The sequence below is a fragment of the Podarcis cretensis genome, assembly GCF_951804945.1.
Source record: "Podarcis cretensis genome assembly, chromosome: 6".
Lineage (NCBI taxonomy): Eukaryota > Metazoa > Chordata > Lepidosauria > Squamata > Lacertidae > Podarcis > Podarcis cretensis.
Genome location: NC_137175.1, coordinates 32,705,434 through 32,726,042, shown reverse-complemented (window position 1 = coordinate 32,726,042; position 20,609 = coordinate 32,705,434). Strand labels below are relative to the sequence as shown.

Here is a 20,609-nt window from a genome sequence, read left to right as displayed (position 1 = left end):
CGTACGGAGGTCGCATCCCGGTGGGGGCACTTCGGAGTTTGGGTTCCTCGCTTCCTCAGTAACTCGAAGAAAACAGCGGAGAAGTCCTGGGTTCCCCCCGTGTTTGTGACTGGGCATTAACGTGTCCCACATCCCCAGTAAAAAAAGAAATGTTCCAAGTTTTAATTTTATGTGGAAAAAACACTGCAGTATGCAAATGAGCGCTGGATTCGGGCGCCGAGAGGGCGCGAGGGGGAAATGTAAGGAGGCCGGTCTTCGTTGCAATTTGATGGGAACTTCCTGTGAGGGATTTTTTTTTGTTGGGCATCCTCATCAGTCTAGCCCCGCAATAATAGTAATGGGTTGCACTCCAGGGCTGTTAGCCGCTCTTTCAACCCCTACAACCTGTAGTTGTGGAAATAATGGACTTCGTTTGTACTGGTAGGGATTGTTCCTTTAAATGTTTACAAGCCCCAGAATTGTTTTTACCACATGAAGTAAGATCTAGGTTTGAAAAAGCAGACACTTCCTGTTGCTATATATTTTATTTTTCAGTGCTGCTGACCAATCGCAGTTATGCTAAAATCCTTTCTACTCCCATCGATCTCTGTAGCAGCTCCCATCTCCACCCCACAGGAGAGGCTGCAGTTCAAACCTGGAAATTCCCCAATCCAGATGAATCACTTTTCAGTGTCTCTGATTGCCACCTGCCTTCAGGTTGCCAGAGGCCATGACCCTTTCCCAGCGCCACTTGGTGCTGAAAAGGCTTTCTCTCAATGTTGGGTAATGGAAAGAAGCAAGGCTTTTTTTCAGCCAGAACTTGCTGGAACTCAGTTCCGGCACATCTCAGGTGGGTGTCATTGCCATTGTAAGAGAATGAAGGAGGTGTTCCTGGTGAGTTCTGGCACCTCTTTCTCTAGAAAAATAGCACTGGAAAGTAGGACATTAAGCATCATATTGTTTGGTCTGTGTAGTAGGCAGAAGACTAGAGGTCTGCCTTAAAAGGAGTGGTGAGGGACTTTGTTGTCCCAGACTGGTTGCAACTCAATGTTCTCCTCTGAGGGGTTGTCCACACTGGAGTTTAATGGGAATTTAAGGTTGCTTATGTCTCTGTTAATTTAGTAATGCCCTCATGATGCCCTCCCCACTCAGCCCCTATCTCACACATTCTCACTTGTAAATCTGGGTTTTCCCAATGTGAGAATAAGCCAAAAATTGGGAATGGTGTGTGTGTTGCCAAACCAATCAGGGCCAAAGGGATTGGGATGGGGCAGTGGCGGTGGTGTTGCACTCAGTAAGACACCCAGTCCCTATAATCTAGTGGTTCTTGCAGGGGCACAATGCACTAGATGTTAATTCGTTAGCATTATTTCTGATGTCTAAATGTCGGAACACCTGAGAACTCTGGCACCTTTGCTTCCCCAGAGCCTCCTGCATCTGCTAGCAGCAGCCCAGTAGCAAAGCCTCGACTTCAAAGGGAGAAACATCTGGCTGTTTCAGCATCTGTTTTCAAGCCAGAAGATTAAGCAGCAGAGAAGTTACTGGTATCATGGGCCAGGAGTCAGCTTTGCCTGCTGAACAGCTTGAAAGGGGAGAAGGTGGAGTGACTCCACTTGCAGCTGATCAGCTTTCAAGGATACAGAGGAGAAGGCACTGCCTTCTTAAGCAGAGCATCCAGCTGCAGTCAATAGTGCCTGGCCCTACTTTGCTGCTCCTGTTCACCTTGATCCTTGATCATTGGATTCCCTGGCCCCTGGACCATTTGACCACATGGATTGCTGTTCACCTGACCCTAGGACTGGACCTGACTTTGGACGATGACCCTGCCTACAGGCAAGTAAACCGTTGAGACTCTTCTGGTTCACTGGTCTCCCATTCCATGGAGCTCTGCACGTTGTTGCTCAGTATGAGACTGTGACAGTTGGAACATTTGAAAACTGTAAGGAAAATTATCCCATACATAAACCTTTATCCTACTCTATCCTACTCTAGTGATGGCCCAGTTTGCACATCACTTTAAGCCATATTTAAATTATCATTTAAAGGTGAATGCACAGTGTGCTGCTGTATAGGCAGAAAATCATGGCTGCTCCACTCCTCTGCTGTTGCACCCTCCCAAAAATCTCTCCCATCAAGCCCAGAAAACTTTGCTGAACTAGTGCAGCTCTCAAGCAGCACATCCAGTCTTGATTTTGAGAAATAACAGGCATCGGTGGTGACAGCCTGCTTCTCTCTACTAAGTAAGGGTTCAAGTTAGTCAAAGCTAAATGTGTGTCACTGATTTCAGATTGATAAGCATGCAATTAATCCTCCCACTGAAATCAGTGGAACTTCCAAGTGCGTAACTTTGGACTGTGACCTAATTCTGTTCCATTGACTCAGGTGGAATGAGGTATTCTAGGATTGTGTAAACCCTTTATTAAAATCTGGTTGACCACCTATTTGGGATAAATACAACATGTGTTCATGTAATTAAACTCACACACACACACGCACGCGCGCACACACACACACACAGCACAGTCTCAAGGAATTCAGAATTCAGGTTGTATAGGCTGCTGTTCAGGACATTTCCAGGCATCTGCATCAAACTTTGGAAAGCCTTCTTGTATATGTGACACCAGTGCTCAGTACTCAGAGGCCCAACTTGTGCAACACAAAAGTGTTTATTAAACACAAAGAGTCAATAATTATAGCCCTTCCCATGCTATCTTTCATCACAGGGTTCACAGGCTATTTTTCAGAGATACAATCAAAGCAAACCAATGTATTCTCAGTGTTTTCTTCCTGCAAGAGCAGATTTATTTATTTTTACAGGAGCAAAACCTATGACTGACAAGGCACTGGGATTTATACAGTAGCTTTGCATAATTTCATACGACTAATCCCCCTACCACTAAGCATTTTTCATATTATCTGCTGCTTCATCCATTAGAATTAATAGCTTTATGCAGGGCTGGCCCAAAACATTTTGGCACTTGAGGCAAACCTCAAAATGGCGCCTCCTTGCCACCATGGAAGAATGGCTGAGTGAAGATCTACATTGGGAACAAGGGGGGAATAAAGACCTATATTGGAAATGAGTGGGAGGAGACCAGGAGCACCTTCTATTCACCAAGAGGGTGCTGCAGAAGTAGCAGTTCCAGCCTCCACAGAGTGCACCGTAGCTGTTGCTGCTACTGTGGCGGTGGCAGCGGGCAATGCATTAATTGGAGGCCAGATATTCTGCCCCTGTGGATCTTGCTGCCTGATCACCTTGCCTCATGAATGGGTCAGCCCTGACTCTGACATTTCTGGGGGAGAAGGAAAGAGAAGTGGGCAGGTAACAACTGGGAGTAGGTGGGAGCATAGCTTTTACTTTGGCTTCTGCTGATCTTTACCTCTGTGAACTCTTCGCCTTGGTAGCAATGATTTCTCGCAGCTCTGACTAGAGAGTTCTTCTGATTCCACTAACAAGCTGCACTGAAGTCTCTCTACCAGTATTTTAAAGTGGGTGGTTTGTGTGCCTCATGTTACTTTTTTATGGATTGATTACATTTTTATCCTGTTTTCCTCCACTGAGCTTGGGATGACATACAGGTCCACTCTACTCCCTCATTTACCCTTACAACAACCCTACATTTTGTTGAGAGATAGCAGTTGGTTCAAGATCCCCAATGAATCTCACCAAAGAGACTTCCTAGTCATGATTCAATACTCTTAACTTCTACAAATGAGAGATTTAGTCAATCCCACCCATTATTTCAGGAGTCACTACTTATGCAATGGTGCAGAAGTACAGATTAACCATTTTTCCAGCTTTCAGAATATGCCATCCTTTATATTACCGTATTTTTTGCTCTATAAGACTCACTTTTTCCCTCCTAAAAAGTAAGGGGAAATGTGTGTGTGTCTTATGGAGCAAATGCAGGCTGCGCAACTATCCCTGAATCCAGAACAGCAAGAGGGATTTCTGCTTTCCCTGCGCAGCGATCCCTCTTACTGTTCTGGCTTCTGAGATTCAGAATATTTTTTTCTTGTTTTCCTCCTCCAAAAACTAGGTGCGTCTTGTGGTCTGGTGCGTCTTATAGAGCGAAAAATACAGTAATTCTAGCACCCTACAATATCAAGAGTTCATCCTATAGCTGTCACATAGCTATGGGTTTATATTTCTGGACTCCTTTTTAAGACTATTCAGGTTTTTTGTTTTTTAAAACTAAGTCTGATACACCCAACTATGAATGGGAGATTTGGGACTTCCATATTGTTGTATTATTACAGATATAATTAACCATTTGAATCAGGTCATATGTTTTTGCTAAAATGATAATACAAAATTACATCTCAAATCGACTGTGAACTAGCTTTGGTTTTGACTTGTTATAGTTGGTAATGAGATCCAATTTACTGTGACCAAGAGTCATTCTTTTTTCATCCCTGTGTATTTTGCTGCTGTTTTTCGTTGGCACATCATCAGAGGAGCAATAGGAACTAGAATCCGTGGTCTTCGGCTCAAAATGTACTGATTTAGTAGGCTTGTTACTGAGATCTAGTCTGCTGTAGCCATGAGTTGCTGGTTTTTCATCCTTCTGTATTTTGTTTACATCTTCCATAGCTTGAACAGTATAAGGGAACTTTTTGTTGACTTTCATTCCTATACTCTCAGGCAGAAGCTTCAAATCGTGCCCATTTCTTGTGTTGTTGCTTAGTATTGGTGAAGATGTTGACAGCAAAGATGTCTTAAGTCTTAGTAGATTAGGTGCATCATTTAATTTAGCTGATGCACTGCAGCTAGAGTCCAGCAGCTCCCTGGGCTGGTATTTCAAGTCATTAAGTCCCAGGAAGCCTGAAACATTCATTCTTGTTTCACCGGGAGTCCATTCTTTAATTTCACAGTGTGCATTAGAAGTTGTCAGGTCTAGATATGGTGATCTCCTTATGCTTACTACGCTTGAATTTGAGATGCTAGTTGAGGGGCTTGTGGTCTCGCTCTCATTCATTTGAATACGCTTAGAAACTGGCTCAAGTTTCTGCAACAATCTGTGGGGAGAGGTTGTGGATTTTTCAGCATTGGGGATGCTGAGTTTGTTCACAGATTTAGACTCGGCATATATGCATCGGAACTCTCTGTCAAAGTCCTCAACAATTTTTCCTTTGAAGTGTGTCACCAGGCCAGTGTGGACTTGACTGCACAGCCACGTAAAACTGAAAAGGAAAGGATTCAGAGACCCTGTGAATCATCAACATACCAAATAACTCTGATTTCAAATAGTTATCTATTTGGATACTATGGAAATGCATTGGACAGGATAGTTAGCTGAACACATCAGTATTATTTCAGTGCATGAAAATAATGGGTGGAGCAGTTTGAGGAGCAGTGATTCAGGATGAGTTCACAAGCATTAGGTTTGTTGGGCAATAATTGAAGCTATTACCTGAAAATGCCAAGCTATTATATTTCATGGTTGTTATAAGATCCTAGTAACAGATATGGGGGGAAAGCTGGTAGGTTTGTTTGTTGTTGTTGTCATATATTCAGTATGTCAGAGAAAAAGACCTTGCGGGCCATTCCATCCACACCAGTATTCCCTAGATTTGTCTTTGATTTGCTCCCCAGTCTACAGTGTAAGGAAATATCATTGGCCCTACCACTTGGCAACTCCAGGTGGTGCTGTGTTGGCAGCTGTTCAGAAATAGAAATCGAAGCAAAAATGGGATGTTTGCTGCAGAATGTGAATAATCCTTTACAAGGGTTTAGCCCTGGACTTTATTTTCAATATTAAGGGCCAGCTCTGGGATATGAAAAAGTAATGGGTGTTCCTGAACATGTGTAAAGCACTTTCTGCTCAAGATGAGTTACTGGAGCTAATCTCCATATATATTGGTTTAAAATTTAATTTAGAGGACAAGGTGTCTAGGGAGGCTTGACCTCCATCTTCCTCCAAAAGGTTTGCTCCAGGTCTGTGTGCCGTTGGGGTTACAGTGGAAATCATCAGCTTACGATATGGCATTCTTACAATGGCAGCACCCTGTCAGAGAAGCTCACTCCATCTCCGCTCTAATTATCTTTCAGATTCTGAGTTTGGGACTCTTGAGTTTTTTGGTTCACTGTTCCCGTTGGTTGTTTCCTGCTGCTGAATTGAATTAGTTAACAGTGTTCTGCTGTGATTTACAGTTTATTTTATCATGTTCTTATTTTTGTTCTTATTTACTGTTGTATTATGCATTTTTAATTTTTTTGTTAGCCATTTTCCAGAACTTTTTATAAAGAAACCATTTCTTTTAGAGATTTCCCACTGGCCTGGCATTGTGGGCAAACAAGGGAAGGACAACATGTGAATAATCCCACAAGTATTGTTGGGGTGAGGGGCTAGTGCAGGGGTCAGCAAACTTTTTTAGCAGGGGCCGGTCCACTGTCCCTCAGGCCTTGTGGTGGGGGGACTGGACTATTTTTTTTGGGGGGGGGGTGGATGAACAAATTCCTATGCCCCACAAATAACCCAGAGATGTGTTTTAAATAAAAGCATACAGTCTACTCATGTAAAAACACGCTGATTCCTGGACCGGATTTAGAAGACAGTTGGGCCGGATCTGGCACCCAGGCCTTAGTTTGCCTACCCATGGGGTAGTGGATCCAGGACCTGATGCGAGGCAGGAATAGATTAGTAGCATCAGTTGCTCCCTCTTCTAACTGGGGATCATTGTAATGCAAGGAGGAGGGTTAGTGAACCAAGAGCCCCAAAAGAGTGGCATCGGAGGGTGGAACTTCTGGACCCTTAATAATGATGTAGAAGAAGGGATTTCAGGAGTTGTAGGTTTTCAGCTCTGGATGGCAAGCTGCAATTGCTAAAACATCCTCTTCTACATAAATATTAAAGGTACAGGAGACTTGTCCTGTTTTGTCTGGTTTATTTGAAATTGGAAATGGGTAAATGGATTCTGAGTAGAATAGTTGAAGTGCAACTAATCCCAGCAACACAAGAATCCAGTGGGTGGGGTTTTAATACTGCATCAATGGTGTCTTGTGCTGGTGCAATAAGTTACCCTGTTTCTAAATGCCCTTGACAATTAACAAGTCTGACTGCCAAGTTATTATAAACTTCCACACCCAAGTATCCCTTCCTATTAAAAGCCATTAAGAAAAAAAATGCCATTTTGGAATGCATGCATTGTAGTTCTTTGAGATGGCTTCATGATATGGGAACATTCCACTGGGTTCCCAGGCTTCCTGTAAGTTAAAATGAGAGGGAAAGGCAGCTATTAAAGTGTTGATGAATCTGTCTGGGTGGAAAGGAGTGAGTTGTATCAGTCAAGGAAGTCCTCTTGGCTGCAGTTAAAACAAGACAGGGCTGTTTCCTCCTGAAGGCAAAGCCAAGGGATTGGCATGTGTGGCAGGGTAATTGAGGCATGCAGATAAAAAGGAAGCTGCACTTACTGATGATGAAATACAGATGCTATGGCATCAGCAAGGAAAGGAACAAGATCAATGAGTTGTGAAACTTATCTCTTTTATATAAATGTTTGTGTCAGTGTCACATTATCTCTGTTTACTTGGAAGAAGATTAGGGAGATCCATGTTCAACCACAATGTCTGGGTCAGTCATACTCTCAACACAATCTATTTCTGTGGAAGAACTGCCCTGCAAAATTCTGAGAAGTGTGAATTTCAAAGGATTGGCTGTGTTTTGGTTCTCATATACCCCACTGCCAAATTGCATGAACGAAGTAGCAAGCATATCAATCCTATTCACAGGGCCTAAAATAGCACTGGTCCTAAAGAAAGAGGTGGCCATATCTTACATGCATTGTTCATGATATCTCACCTGTAGGTCCCTGCAAGGACTTCTTCGCCATCTATCAACACAAATTTCTCAAGTGCTTGTCCTGTAAGCTTCTTGCCAGATTTGCTGTAGTATGTGTCTCCACTCACACAGCGTATGCGCATATTCTGAAATGGGAACAAGGCACAGTAGAGATCAAAGGGAGCAAAGACAAATGTCCCGTCTTTTCTGTGCTGAGCTTAATATGTATGCAATGTGTATAGATTAATATGAAACTTGGAATTTGCCATTGCAATATATATATCAACAGTGTGTTTGGATTTAAGGGAATGTTTCTTTAAAAAATCCCATGTACATGTTTCCTTACCCCATGAAGATTAACAGCACAATTATATACAGTAAATATCAACTTGGAAGTAGGGCTCAGTGAGTTCATTGGGGCTTAATCCCAGGTGAGGATGCATATTTGCAGTTTAAATATATACAGTGGTGCCTCGCAAGACGAAAAGAATCCGTTCCGCGAGTCTCTTCGTCTAGCGGTTTTTTCGTCTTGCGAAGCAAGCCCATTAGTGGCTTAGCGGATTAGCGCTATTAGCGGATAAGCGGATAAGTGGCTTAGCGGCTTAGGAAAAGGGGGGGGGGGAGGGGAAAAAAGTCGGAAAAACTCGCAAGACATTTTCGTCTTGCGAAGCAAGCCCATAGGGAAATTTGTCTTGCGAAGCGCCTCCAAAACGGAAAACCCTTTCGTCTAGCGGGTTTTTCGTCTTGCGAGGCATTCGTCTTGCGGGGCACCACTGTATCTCAAAATATAATAACTGCTGCAGATATGAAAGACCAGGAGCTGTTTTGCCTCAGGTTTTGAGGCAAAATACTCTAAAATTATAAAATACTGGAAACCGGTTGTGGGGCCTCTATCATTTGACTCCTTTCAAATCCTATTTAGATATTTGAAAACTATAGTAGCTGTAGACATAACTCTTTATCAATAAATGTGCAATATGTTCGAACAGCCAAAATTGCAGTATCCCAAAAGTGGCAGAAAAGAAAAACCTCTATGATACAGAATGGTTATTAAGAGTGATGGATCAGGTTCATATTGACAAATATAGTATAGGTTAAATAATGTAGACAAGCAGGCTATTTGATTATTAGAAAATGGAAATAGAATGCTGTTGAACTGGATGAACTTGGTCTGATCCACCAAGGCAGAACTTGTATTTTAATTCCTGAAGAAAGTGCTATGAAGAAGAACATAGTTTCAGAAGACAAAGGGCACAATTAGACATGACACCAGCAGGCCCATAAGTTTAAATTCATGTTTGCCCCAATTGTATTTAAAATATTTTCAATTGTATTGCTCCCTCAGGCAGTTTTCTTTTCAGTTAAGTTACCATCCCAGAAATGAGCATAGATGGAAGAAAAGGGATGTGTGTGTGTGTGTGATTCACTCTCTGGCCCCATGTGCTTCAAGCACGAGCTTTCCATAAATCCATCTTTATATGTGATCAAGGCATATAAAGAAATGTTTCTGTTGCCATCCTATCTGTTTTCACCCAAAATGGATGGATGGAAATATTTGGGTGAAGACCTCACAGTGTGTCACTGAGCCTGATGCATGGTATGTGCCTTTGTGACTTAGCCCTGATAATTGTCACTGTCTCTGCTCTTGGGGTGTTCAGCTGCTCCTGAGTGGTAGAAATGACATGTGAAGCCTCCTCTGCGAAAGCACAACCTCTGCTTTAAAGGTTGTACTTGTCCTGTTTGCTTTTCTGTCTGTCATCCAGCTGAACAAACATTCAGCAACACATTGTACTTCTTCACCTACATTGTAAGGAGGCAGGGATCAAAATTCAATTTTCTTTTTTAAATGACAGTATAGCAAAACTGCAAACTGATATTGGTGTTACACAAGTTTAACTGTTATGTCTTCCAAAAAAGCCTGGGGTTTAGGTCTGGTGAGGATGCTAAGAATTGTTAGAGGTCTCTAGCCCCCACCCCCTCTCACAGCACTATAATGACAGGCATATAACTGTCTTCCCTCTTGAATGTCCATATATTTTCTCACAGGTTGTTTTAACTTAGTAGTACTATACTAGCAAAACTAACTAGAAACGTACTGGGAAGTCATCCATAGTGAGTTCCATTTTATTGCACATTTCTGCAAAGTGCCTCAAGTTCTTTTCATCAAGGATCAGGTAAACTGGAACACGCCGTCTGCTTGATGCCTCCATCAGGTCACTGAGGATCTCCATATCTGTGAAGAGATCCATCATAATCGCAATCACCTGCACAGATGGGGGTGAAAGTGATAGGAGACATGTTAAAAAATACCAGAAGTAGATCTGTACTATTAAAAATTATTTTCAAAACATAGCAATGAGTTCCAGTACCTCTATAAGTGATTTAGTTTGCTTTGGCAAAATGGAAGAGCAAGAGTACTTTGCAGATAAAGTGAGATAGACAAAGTGAGATTCTTCTGGCCCTCTATCCTAGGCTGCTCCCACACTACCTCTTTTGTATGGAATATCGGTCCTTTGGTCACTCACTTTTTATGGAGAGCCTATGCAATACCGCTGACAAATAGGTACATCTTAGTGTTCTCTCTGCTGTTCATTCATGGTGGGGTTTTTTTCTTTCTTTCTAGATTTGACTTAGCAGTGTTGTTGTTTGCAATAAAATACCACTGCAGCACCAGTCTTTCAGATAATCCTGGGATTTATGTATTATCCAAACAGTGAGCATTAGAAAGCATTTTGACTAAGTGTAATTTCCAGACACACTCCAAGGGAAGCCCCATGTAGAACCCATTGTGGTGATATGACTGAGGCATGTGTCACTGTGGCTAGATTTGCCTTCTCAGCTTGAGCAAAGGCACTCCTAGCCACAGCAGCTGCCTGGATAGCCAGGTGTAATGCTAGGCCAGGAGCTACAAGCCTGGTGCTTCAGGTAAAGGTCATCCCCATCACAACAGGTCATATTTCTGTTCCCAAATCACTTTATCTACTAACCATCATTAATGCTATCTTGGATGCATTAGAATCACAGAATAAGAATTGTAGAGTTGGAAGCTACACCCAGGAATTTCCGTGTTTGACACAGTTTAATCAAACCTTGATTCTAACTTTTATTTATTATAAGAATTATGGGTGCCTTGCACCCACAAAACTCTGATACCCCAACACATATCAGTATACAATGCCACATTAAGCAATTGTTTCTCTACAGTTTTCAGTTCATTTCCTCAACACTCCTTATAGCAGAAAGTTCAGGGCTTGTTTGTTTTGCAAGCGGGTTAGGTGTGCAGTCTGAATTTGTCAGTATGCAATTGAATCCCACCCACAAAATGGTGACAATCTGGAAATGCCCCAAGGCTTGCATGTGGAGGGAGTTTCATAACTCAGTTTGGTAGGCCAGGACCTGATGGGAATCCTGTACTTCAAAGTTCTTCTCATATCAAATAGATGGATTAATCTAAAGTATTTGTATGCTGCCTTTCATTCAAATATATCCCAGACTGGTTCCTAATAGTAAATTACAATAAAACACAATTACTTAATGAAATACCAGGGTGGGGGTGGAGCCAACAATAACTCTATAAATAAAAACCACCCCACAAATTAACCACAACTTTAAAACAACTTCAGGGAGGATAATGGAAGTCTCAATTACAGTGTTTCAAATATAACATCTTTTACCATAAGAGCGAAACCATCCATTTTATATACAGTGCCTGAGGGAATTAAAAATGCCTTAACCTGGCAACAGTATAGATGAAGAGTAATACTTTACATATGAAGTATTTCTGTTTCACCATGAGTATTAAATATTAAGTTAATAGAGTTAAATATTAATATTAGGAGATTGGCCATAGCTCAATGATAGCGCGCACACAGGAGCCACAGGAGTTATAGCCGTGAAGGAGGAGTATGAGCTGAAAAGTCCCATTGTCTAGCTCCCTTGGTATATTTGCTTGTAGAGTTGGAAGGGACCCCGAGGATCATCTAGTTTAGTCCAACCCCCTGTAATGCAGCTGTCCCATATGGGGATCAAACCTGCAGCCTTGATGTTATCAGCACCATTTTCTAACCAGCTGAGCTATCTAGAGCACAAGTGATCTTCACGTATTTTTTGGATTTAGTTATATTTACAGTATTGGAATGTGTTTCTTGTATGTTATTGTTTTTCTATGTTATTTTGAAATTGTTTTTGTAGTGTTTGAAATGCCTTCCCATTTCTTTGTTGTAAGTGCTTTGAGCATGTTTTTGTGTATGGAAAAATGGCATACAAATAAAATGAAATGAGTGGCTTAGAACAAGTGATATGTGGATTATATATGCATGCGTGTGCGCATGTGCATACATGCATTTGTAATCATGGGTTTGTAAGCCACCCTCGGAACTGTCCTGTCTCAGCTGCTTCAAATGCAAAAGTGTACAACACATGTACAGTCAATCTGTGATATGCAAAGCTGCTATAAGAATTGAATAGAAATATTAATTTCTCAAGGTGTGTCTTTCCCACCACAATGATAGTGACATTTCTTCTCTTCTATTCAATTCTTTAGCATCCATAGATCTGGCAGCCCTGCCAACTAATGAGCTTAATTTCAGTGTCACACTCTTATTTCTGTAGGGATTTTGTTATGACACCAATATTACAACAACATTCCAGTAAGCAGCTGAATTAACTGATCTCAACCATAAATGTCGATTAGCACTAAGTATTTGTACAAACTGGGAGTGCACTTAATCCTTCCACCCGTCATGTGTCCTTGCCACCTCTTCCTCAGGCAATACAGTCACACAGCTCTTGTCGGTTCTTATTATTGTTGGCATCTGAGACAATGGAGGAGTGCACCTTTGGGGGTGAAGCCAAACCACACTGGAGACTTACAGCGTCTGCTGTGACTGTATGGATTGTTATATTCCTCCAGAGAATCATGGGAGTTGTGATTTGTTTAGCGCCTCCTCACAACTCTCAGTGCCTTTAACAAACTACAGTTTTTAGGATTCTTTGGGGAAAACCATCAATGTTAAAGTGGTAGTGTTTGGTGTGAATGTCGTAGACGATTAAAGGGAAATTAATTCTGTTCAAATGAATAACAGATCTACATGTAAATGTATTTAGGAAACAAATCTATTCACAGATGTGTTGCAAGCTCTGTTAAGTACTTTCAGCAGTCACCAGAGCAAGGCCTGTAGACATCTTGACATAGCACACACATGCACAAACACTTTGGAATTACTCCTTTGAGAGAATAAACATCAAACATTTTACACTGAAGAGGAAAAACTACTATGGAGGCAAGTTTTGAGGAGATATCCTAGAAAATGAACTAGCAGGAACCTGGCATCCTATTCATGGTTCTTTCCTAGAAAAGCCACATGGACTGTGGTATAACATTTTCCACATACATTTCTTGACTGACTCATCCCAAAGAACTCTCCCGTCTTGAGATTCTGCTGGGCTACAGTTCAGGAATGGCCAAGAGGAGACTGCAGGGCTAGGTATGGTCCGGGAAGCCATTTTATTTGGTCCTTGGAGACCACACCAAATTTAATGATTGTATGATAACCATTTTCTCTACCGTTTCATGCTTTAGGGAAAACATTTTCAGAAGCTGGGAGAGATTATTTACAGTTTAATGTTGCTTCTTTTTTTGAGTTTTGCACGTAATACCTGGGCCATGCATACACCCATCTGCTCCATGATGGTGAAGTTCTCGCTCCTAGGTTGCAAGGATGACTTTATACTAAAGAATAATATAAGTGAATCTAATAATTTCTAAGGTGTGCGGCAAAATATTATTCTTCTGCCAGAATTCTTATAATGGTGTTGAAAATATAGACTGGCCACTTCTGCAATAGCTAAATATGACATACTTTCCACTACAATACTGAGCAATCGAGTGTCAAAGCCTGTCATGTAACCCATCAGATAAAAAACTCATACAAGGCTAAAATACTAACACACATGGAGTTGACATAATACATAAATAATTGTATCCAATGCTGTCCAAATCCAAACCAAAATCCCAACCATTGAGTAGAGGTGCTGTGTGGGAGACTGCTGGGCACATGAAAGGAGGGAGAAGTTCAGATGTGGAAGTTGAAATCTGCTGCGTGAGCAGAGCAGTGGTGTTGGCTATAACCCAAAAATTCTAAGTAGGATATCATAAAAATGGGAGCAAACTACCAGGACTGGCCAAAGACAGTTTTCTGTCAGAGATGAAGGACAAAAAGGCACCCCACTCTTGCTCCACATGCAGAAGGCAGCTGCATTTTTCTACAATATTAGGAACAGGATGGTGTCCACCAACACACCTGGGACAGACTGTAGGGCACATGCAGCTTTGTTTGCCAACAGAAAAGTACAGAAATGGGGCTCAGAGGGAACAGGAGGGGGAACTGCTCACTTGAGGCAGTCAACTTATTCTTCCTAATGGTAGGACTAGCCTTGCAAACATATAAGTACAGTGGTACCTCAGGTTACATACGCTTCAGGTTACAGACTCAGCTAACCCAGAAATAGTACCTCGGGTTAAGAACTTTGCTTCAGGATGAGAACAGAAATCGTGCTCCGGTGGCATAAGCTAAAGTGGTGCTTCAGGTTAAGAACAGTTTCAAGTTAAGAACGGACCTCTGGAAAGAATTAAGTACTTAACCCGAGGTACCACTGTAATTCCAGTGCAACACCAGAACCCCAGTGATCAGCCCCATCTTCCCCTTTTGGATTATATATCAAATGCTCTACTTACTGTCTTGGCCTTGCCTATCAGAGACCGAAGTAATTCCTTTACATTGTGTGTCTTGTCCCTTTGGAAATACAAAGTGACTTCTGTTTGGCCAAATGATGAGACTGTGGGAACCTCTGGCCAACCGAGCTCCAGATCTGGGGGATCGATGTCTGACATAAATGGGAAGTATGTCCCAGATGTGACTCCAGAGAGGAGGGAAGCCCCGTCACCACTGTCTTCTCTCATCAGCCCTGCCTCTCGTCTTTTAATCGGAGACCCTGTGATGCTTTGACTGTGTTGACTCATGTAATCCATATCTAAGGTGGAAAGAAATGGCAGCTCCTTTTCCTTAGTTATGGCTTGCCGGTAGCCACCTTCTCCCTGTTCCAGAAAGGCATCCACAGCCAGCCTGGCTGTCTCGCTATGCTGCAGCATTGAAGGGGTGATTTCCACCCTCCAGGGCTTTTTCAGATCATCCAGACGGCTTTTCAGTTGCCCTGTGGTCCCTTGGGAGCTCCCATAGCCCCTGTGGAGCCAGCTCATTGCCTCTGCTGTTGGGTAGCCAAACATGATAGTACTCAGAGTTGCCCCTCTTGAGAAAAATTCTGCTGCTTTTTCAGTCAGGAGTCCTCCTGTTTGCTGTTTGGTTTTTGCTGGGTTCTTCGACAACGTAGCTCACGACGACTCTCTAGCTCCTGAGGATCCGTATCCTTTGTCCTCCTCAGCCTCTTCTAAACATCCATTCCTTCCAGGAAGAAGGAAACTTCTCTGGTTGTTCCAATTTGTCTGCTGAAGGAAGAAGTAGTTGCTGGAAATTTTGGTGTCCAGGGCCTGTTTCGATGTTGCCTTCCTCATGGAAATGTCAAGAAGGATTTCCCCATCTTTTCTGCAGTAGCTGCTTTTAGATATGCTTCCTCAAGCAGTGAGACTCAAATAAGTTCCCGCCCTAACTAACCGTGAACAAATTTCTCTGTTGCAGTCAAAACCCTGAAACCTGTTCAGGCAGTTTTAATGCCTCGAGAGGAAAGAGGAATGCTGGGACCTGTTCTAAGGTCAGTGTGGATTTATGTGACTATAATAACTATACACAAATGAAAAAAGAATGTAGTAACACTGAGCCAGGCTCAAAATAGGAAGGAAGATGATAGTGCATTCTTTAGTGTACATTAGTATTCTTTTTTTCTTTTGGTGTTAATGGGTGCACACCTGTGCAATAAATTCTGCAAATTGCTGTAATTCAGGGCAGGGCAGTGGTTGTTTAGGGTCTCCAGAGCACATATTTTCTTTGAAGTGCACCAGAAAAGTATTAGGCAAACTTATTTTTTCACAATGTTTTAATAACCATGGTTTTTAGATTTAGGACAAGTGTAGTCAGAATTTTGACTATTTCTAGGTTATTTCATCTGAAGCTTTCCTCTGGAACTTATTCTGAGGGAAACTTGGAGGGTGATGTTGAGTTAGGGCCTTTTTGGCTGTGGCTCCTTGTCTCTGGAATGCTCTTCCCAGTGAGGTCTGTCTGGCTCCTTCACTGACATATTTTTGATGTTAGGTAAAGACTTAGCTTTTCCTCAGCTTTTGACAGTCTGAGTCGATTTTGTTCTGGTGCTAGTGTGCTGCTAAAACTTCCTGCAGCTGTTACGGGCTGCATGTGGTGTTTTTTAAAAAAGGAATTGTAGGTGTTCGCTTGAAAGTTTGATATGACGTTTAAATGATATTATGTATTTATGTGTATTTTTAAAAATGTAAGCTTCTTGAAAACATTTTAGGTAACAAGCAACTAATATGTCTAAACAATGTTGATAATGTGGTGGTGGTGGGGATGCATAAGTAGCTTCTGCTATCACTTTCAGGGTCAGCCCAAGACATTTTGTTGCCTGAGGCAAAGGCCAAAATGGTGCTGCTCCCCATTTAATGTACAGAAGCTCATTGAACTGGCAACTGAATCTTATTTCTGCACTGACAATGGTATAGCCTCCTGCACTGTATCTGAGGCAGCAGGCCAGTTTAGGGGTCCCAGTGGAGGCCATGAGTCATACCCAGTGGCATCCTCCAGCTAAGAAGAGGGAACATTTGGTGGGCTTAAGAGAAACAGCCAGAGAGCTGCCATTGCTACTCTACAGCACCTTCTGCCTGAGGCAGTTGCCTCTCTCTGCCTAATGGTAGGGCCAGCCTTGATCAATTTGTATTTGTTCATTGTTATATCATACTGTTCTCATGGGCTAATAATATTGATATATAAATAGCATACATTATGCATTATATGAAAATGCCCATAAGAGCAAGCATTGCCCCCGAGGATATTCAGTGTTCCTTACTTAGTAACAAATGTTTATGTTGTGAACTGCCCTGAGATCTACAGGTACAGGGCGGTATATAAAATTTAATAATAGTAATAATAGTAATAGAAATACAAAAAAGGAAGGGCAGAATATACACTGTGAAGTTGCATTGGTTTCAATGAGAGAGTTGGATGTATGCTTGTATATTTCCTATTGAAGCAAATGGAACTTTACTATACTTTTTTTGACTGGATCATTTCCTAAGGATCAGCCATGGCTGAATTCCGTGTGTGTGTGTGTGTGTGTGTGTGTGTGTGTTTATTGCATCCTTCCCCAGTTTGGTACCCTCCAGACGTTTTGAACTACATCTCCAATCAACCCCAGCCAGTATAGCTAATTGTCAGAGACAATGTGAATTATAGTTCAAAATATTCAGACAGCACCAAGTTGGAGAATAAAACCTATTTGAAATATTTTCTAGTCTTTAACTAATATTCCAGATACATTTTCTTAATAACAACCTAATTTTAAGGTTTGCAAAGTATATTGCCTTTGGATACAAGAGCAGCAATTAATCCTCGCTGCTGACAGTTAGAACTGACATGTAGCTACTTAAAACTATTGCATTTTTATCAATGTTTCTGAACTGTGGGCATTACAAAAATATGGTGGTGCGTGATTGCCGATTGTTACACATGTAGAAATGTTCATTTTTCAACGGTGACATCTGGAATCAGAGTAACCCAAGTGTACTTTGGCTTACAAAGCTTTCTGTTTTCCTGCTTCCTCCTTTGTCCTTTGTCCCGCTTCCCCCCAAAGCTACTCCTAAAGGCCAACAACACTCTGGGATGTGATGCAATGGTTTCAGTGGGGGTAGAAATCTGGGCAGCAGGGAGGCAGGGCTGACATGTCTTCCCTTCACTCAATAAGCTCTTTGGACCCCAGACACTGATTTGCTTTAGCAGTTTGCATTCATTTTAATAAGAACATGAGATGAGCCTGCTGCATCAAGCCAATTGGCCATCTCATCCATCATCATCTTCTCCTAGTGGCCCAGCAGATGCCTGTGGGAAGCCCACAAGCTGGATTCAACCAGAAGAGCACTCTCCTCTCCTGTGGGTTCCAGCAACTGGTACACAGAAGCATTGCTATGGAAGCAGAGCAGATCCATCATGACTAGTAGCTATTGATAGCCCTCTTCTACATGAATTTGGAAGACCATCACATTTAAATACTGCTTCTGAGCACAAGCTTCTGCCTCTTTCTCCTCCTTTGTTGCCACCACAGGCACTGTACTCATCATAAAGGGGGCTGGAGCTGCAGAATTACTAATGGTGTCCTGGTGATGTGACCTAGCCTAAAAAAGGGAAGCCATATCTAGAGGCATGTTTGCCAGGTGCTACTTTGGTCAGGATGGCTTTTGTTAGGGGAAACATCATTTTAATTTCTAAGCCTTCCAAGTCCACCTAGCTTATGGTCAAACGAGACATGAAATTTGGAGATCTATGATTAGATTCCTCCATTGCTATAATGATGATGATAATAGTCCCACTAGTGTGGTTGTAATGGGGGGGTGCAATATTGTTGGGGTTGTGGTGCTGGATCAGAGAACTTAATCCTTTCTTCCATTTTTTTCTTGGCTTGAGGCCAAGCTTGTGAGCTGAATCAGCCTTGCTCTTCACCCAAGGGGAGATAGAGGCAGTAGGAAGGAAGGGCTGCAGGGTAGGGTGATGTGGAGAGCTTTGTTGCCATGCTGCAAGCAAGAGGAGAGGTCAGATCCAGCCCTGCTCACTTCAACACAGCAACAGTGTCAGGGATGAAGGTACAGCGGGAGAGCATAGCAATAACTCTGCCTTCTTCCTAGGGCCATTTTCCCCTATCCAGTGTCCAGATGTTGTTGGGACTACAACTCCCATCAACCATCACTGGCTAAACTGGGTGGAGTTTATGAGAGATGTGGTCCAACAATAGCCAAGGACCCAAAGTTTAAGAACACTGCCCTAATGCAGGTAATTGAGCAATTGATGGAAGCAGGCTTGGAGAGTAAGTAGATCCTGGCTTTGCTTGTGAGTCTGGCAGGTATAAGAAGAGATGAAGGCAGAGAGAAAGAGAAAGCAAGCAAGCAAGCAAGCAAGCAAGCAAGCATACACCAATGTAGCAGCTTGGAGCTTCCCCATTGAATTGATGCTAGATAAATAGATATGCATGCAGTTGTGAGTTGCAATATTAAAATATTGCAAAATCCCTAATGAGAGGAAGAGAGTCCCAGCTGTGAAGGAGACATGCACTGCTCACAACATATTGTTGTTAGACATTTTTGCAAACATCTGGGTGTGTATAGTTACAGCCCTGGTGGCACATTCGAAAACAGTATTAATGAGGATAATAATAGTAATTAGAAATAATAGGCAGTATTATCTACTGCCCTGCAGTCACTGCTCTGCAGTGATACTCTTGGGGTGGTCTTGACCAAGTTTAGCTATGATTCCTGCATTGTAGGGGTTTGGACTAGATGACCCTTGGGGTCCCTATGATTCTATGTGATAAAAATTCTGTGATTAAAAATTAGGAGGAAGTACATGGTGGCTAACTCCATGGGATGTCTTTTCTAACGTTGGACCTATATCAAATCCCTACAATAGCCTACTTTGCAGGGTTGCTGAAACCATGCACAGAAAGACTGTACAGCACCATCAAATTAAAAGTACAAAAAATGCCCAAAGAAATTAATCTATTGATATGGTTTCCGGTTATGATAAAGCCCTTTCTACTGGAACTTTCTAAACAAAAACTCAGTCACACCCTCTGATTCATTTTGAAAAGTGCTGCTGTGTGAAATTAGTATCTGCCTGTCATCTTGGCAAGCATGCAGTGACTATTTATTTTTCAACTACCTTCTCGGTAGTAATTGCGACATCAACTTTCCCCCCAACCAAATCCCATTCCAGGAAGCTTTGAGGCTATTTTATCACAAGAGAAAACATTTTTGTAGCCAAACAGTGGGATAGAAATCTTCTAAATAACAATAAACGTTTGAGGAAAAACATAACTACATATTCACATATCGGAACCCTAAACTTAAAAGGAAACATTCGTCTAAAGTGAACAGACATGGGAGCACAGTTGAATGTACTGTCTACTGACTGCTGTAGGAAATGGAACAGGCTTGCTTCAAAGACATGTTGCAACAGACACTTTTCAGTTATAGATTGCAGTTGTTTGCACAGGAGGAGGTATGATGCATATAGCGCTCTTAATGTGCCAACTGTTTCATGATCTCCATTTTACATGTCTTCATAGTGAACCTCTTCCTCTATTCTAATGACATTAAATCATAGAGCCTTATCTAGATATCTAAGCAAATTCATGACTATGCTAGGATTTGCCCCCAGGTGTTGCAGAACCACCTGCGGTCAATGTGTTGGACTCAAGCTGGAAAGACTAAAGTTCAAATCCCCCACTTGGTTATGAAGGGCCCAGCCTTTTCAACCCAAAACCCCTGTCCAGGCCATCAGAGCCTTCTGCTAAAGCACTCTGGGTAAGGGAGGAGGATAACATGCATTTGCCTCAAAAGTGTGGTCCTCCCTGGATCTAGCCTGTCTCTAATATTCCCTTCTGGATCCAGTGGGTGGTAGCTGACAGCTGCAGGTACACCTGGAGAAAATAAGTTATCTAGATATATTCAACTTTCAGGCCTGATTTTGCCACCAATGCAGCCTTGGTCACCCTGACTGATGACCTTTCTTGGGAGAAAAAGGGGACTGTGATCCTTCTTGACCGCTCAGGAACCTTTTGACATTATTGACCATGGTGACCTGGAGGGACTCAGGGAGGTGGAAACTGGAAGCACTACAT

The 20,609-nt window shown here is 42.2% G+C and overlaps 2 protein-coding genes across 5 annotated transcripts in view; one reads left to right on the top strand and one right to left on the bottom strand.

Annotated features, from left to right (window-relative positions):
- The first annotated feature begins 8 nt into the window (after positions 1 to 8).
- Positions 9 to 20,609, top strand: part of CEP250 (centrosomal protein 250) — a 138,703-nt gene continuing 118,102 nt past the window's right edge. For 2 of the 4 annotated variants that reach the window (XM_079978707.1, XM_079978705.1), the window contains exons 1-3: positions 12 to 239; positions 1,405 to 1,812; positions 15,455 to 15,527. In XM_079978707.1, coding sequence (XP_079834833.1) covers positions 1,529 to 1,812; positions 15,455 to 15,527 — 357 coding nt within the window. In that variant the 5' untranslated portion in view covers positions 12 to 239; positions 1,405 to 1,528. Of the gene's footprint in view, positions 240 to 296; positions 421 to 1,404; positions 1,813 to 15,454; positions 15,528 to 20,609 lie in introns of those variants that run through there. The other 2 variants (XM_079978713.1, XM_079978706.1) reach the window with 2 other exon arrangements.
- FAM83C (family with sequence similarity 83 member C) lies at positions 2,627 to 15,435 on the bottom strand. The gene is made up of 5 exons (XM_079979384.1): positions 14,497 to 15,435; positions 9,857 to 10,024; positions 7,782 to 7,906; positions 4,076 to 5,163; positions 2,627 to 3,817 (listed from the first exon to the last, which is right to left on the bottom strand). The coding sequence occupies exons 1-4, from the start codon at positions 15,043 to 15,045 to the stop codon at positions 4,296 to 4,298; spliced, it is 1,710 nt and encodes a 569-aa protein (XP_079835510.1). The 5' UTR covers positions 15,046 to 15,435; the 3' UTR covers positions 2,627 to 3,817; positions 4,076 to 4,295.

Excerpts from the sequence above, each read along its gene's own strand:
- FAM83C (XM_079979384.1), bottom strand. The coding sequence starts at position 15,045 with ATGTTTGGCTACCCAACAGCAGAGGCAATGAGCTGGCTCCACAGGGGC. Across the intron at positions 10,025-14,496 it reads TGATAGGCAAGGCCAAGACA|GTGATTGCGATTATGATGGA; the intron begins GTAAGTAGAGCA and ends CCATCTGTGCAG. Across the intron at positions 5,164-7,781 it reads GTCCTTGCAGGGACCTACAG|TTTTACGTGGCTGTGCAGTC; the intron begins GTGAGATATCAT and ends TTTCCTTTTCAG.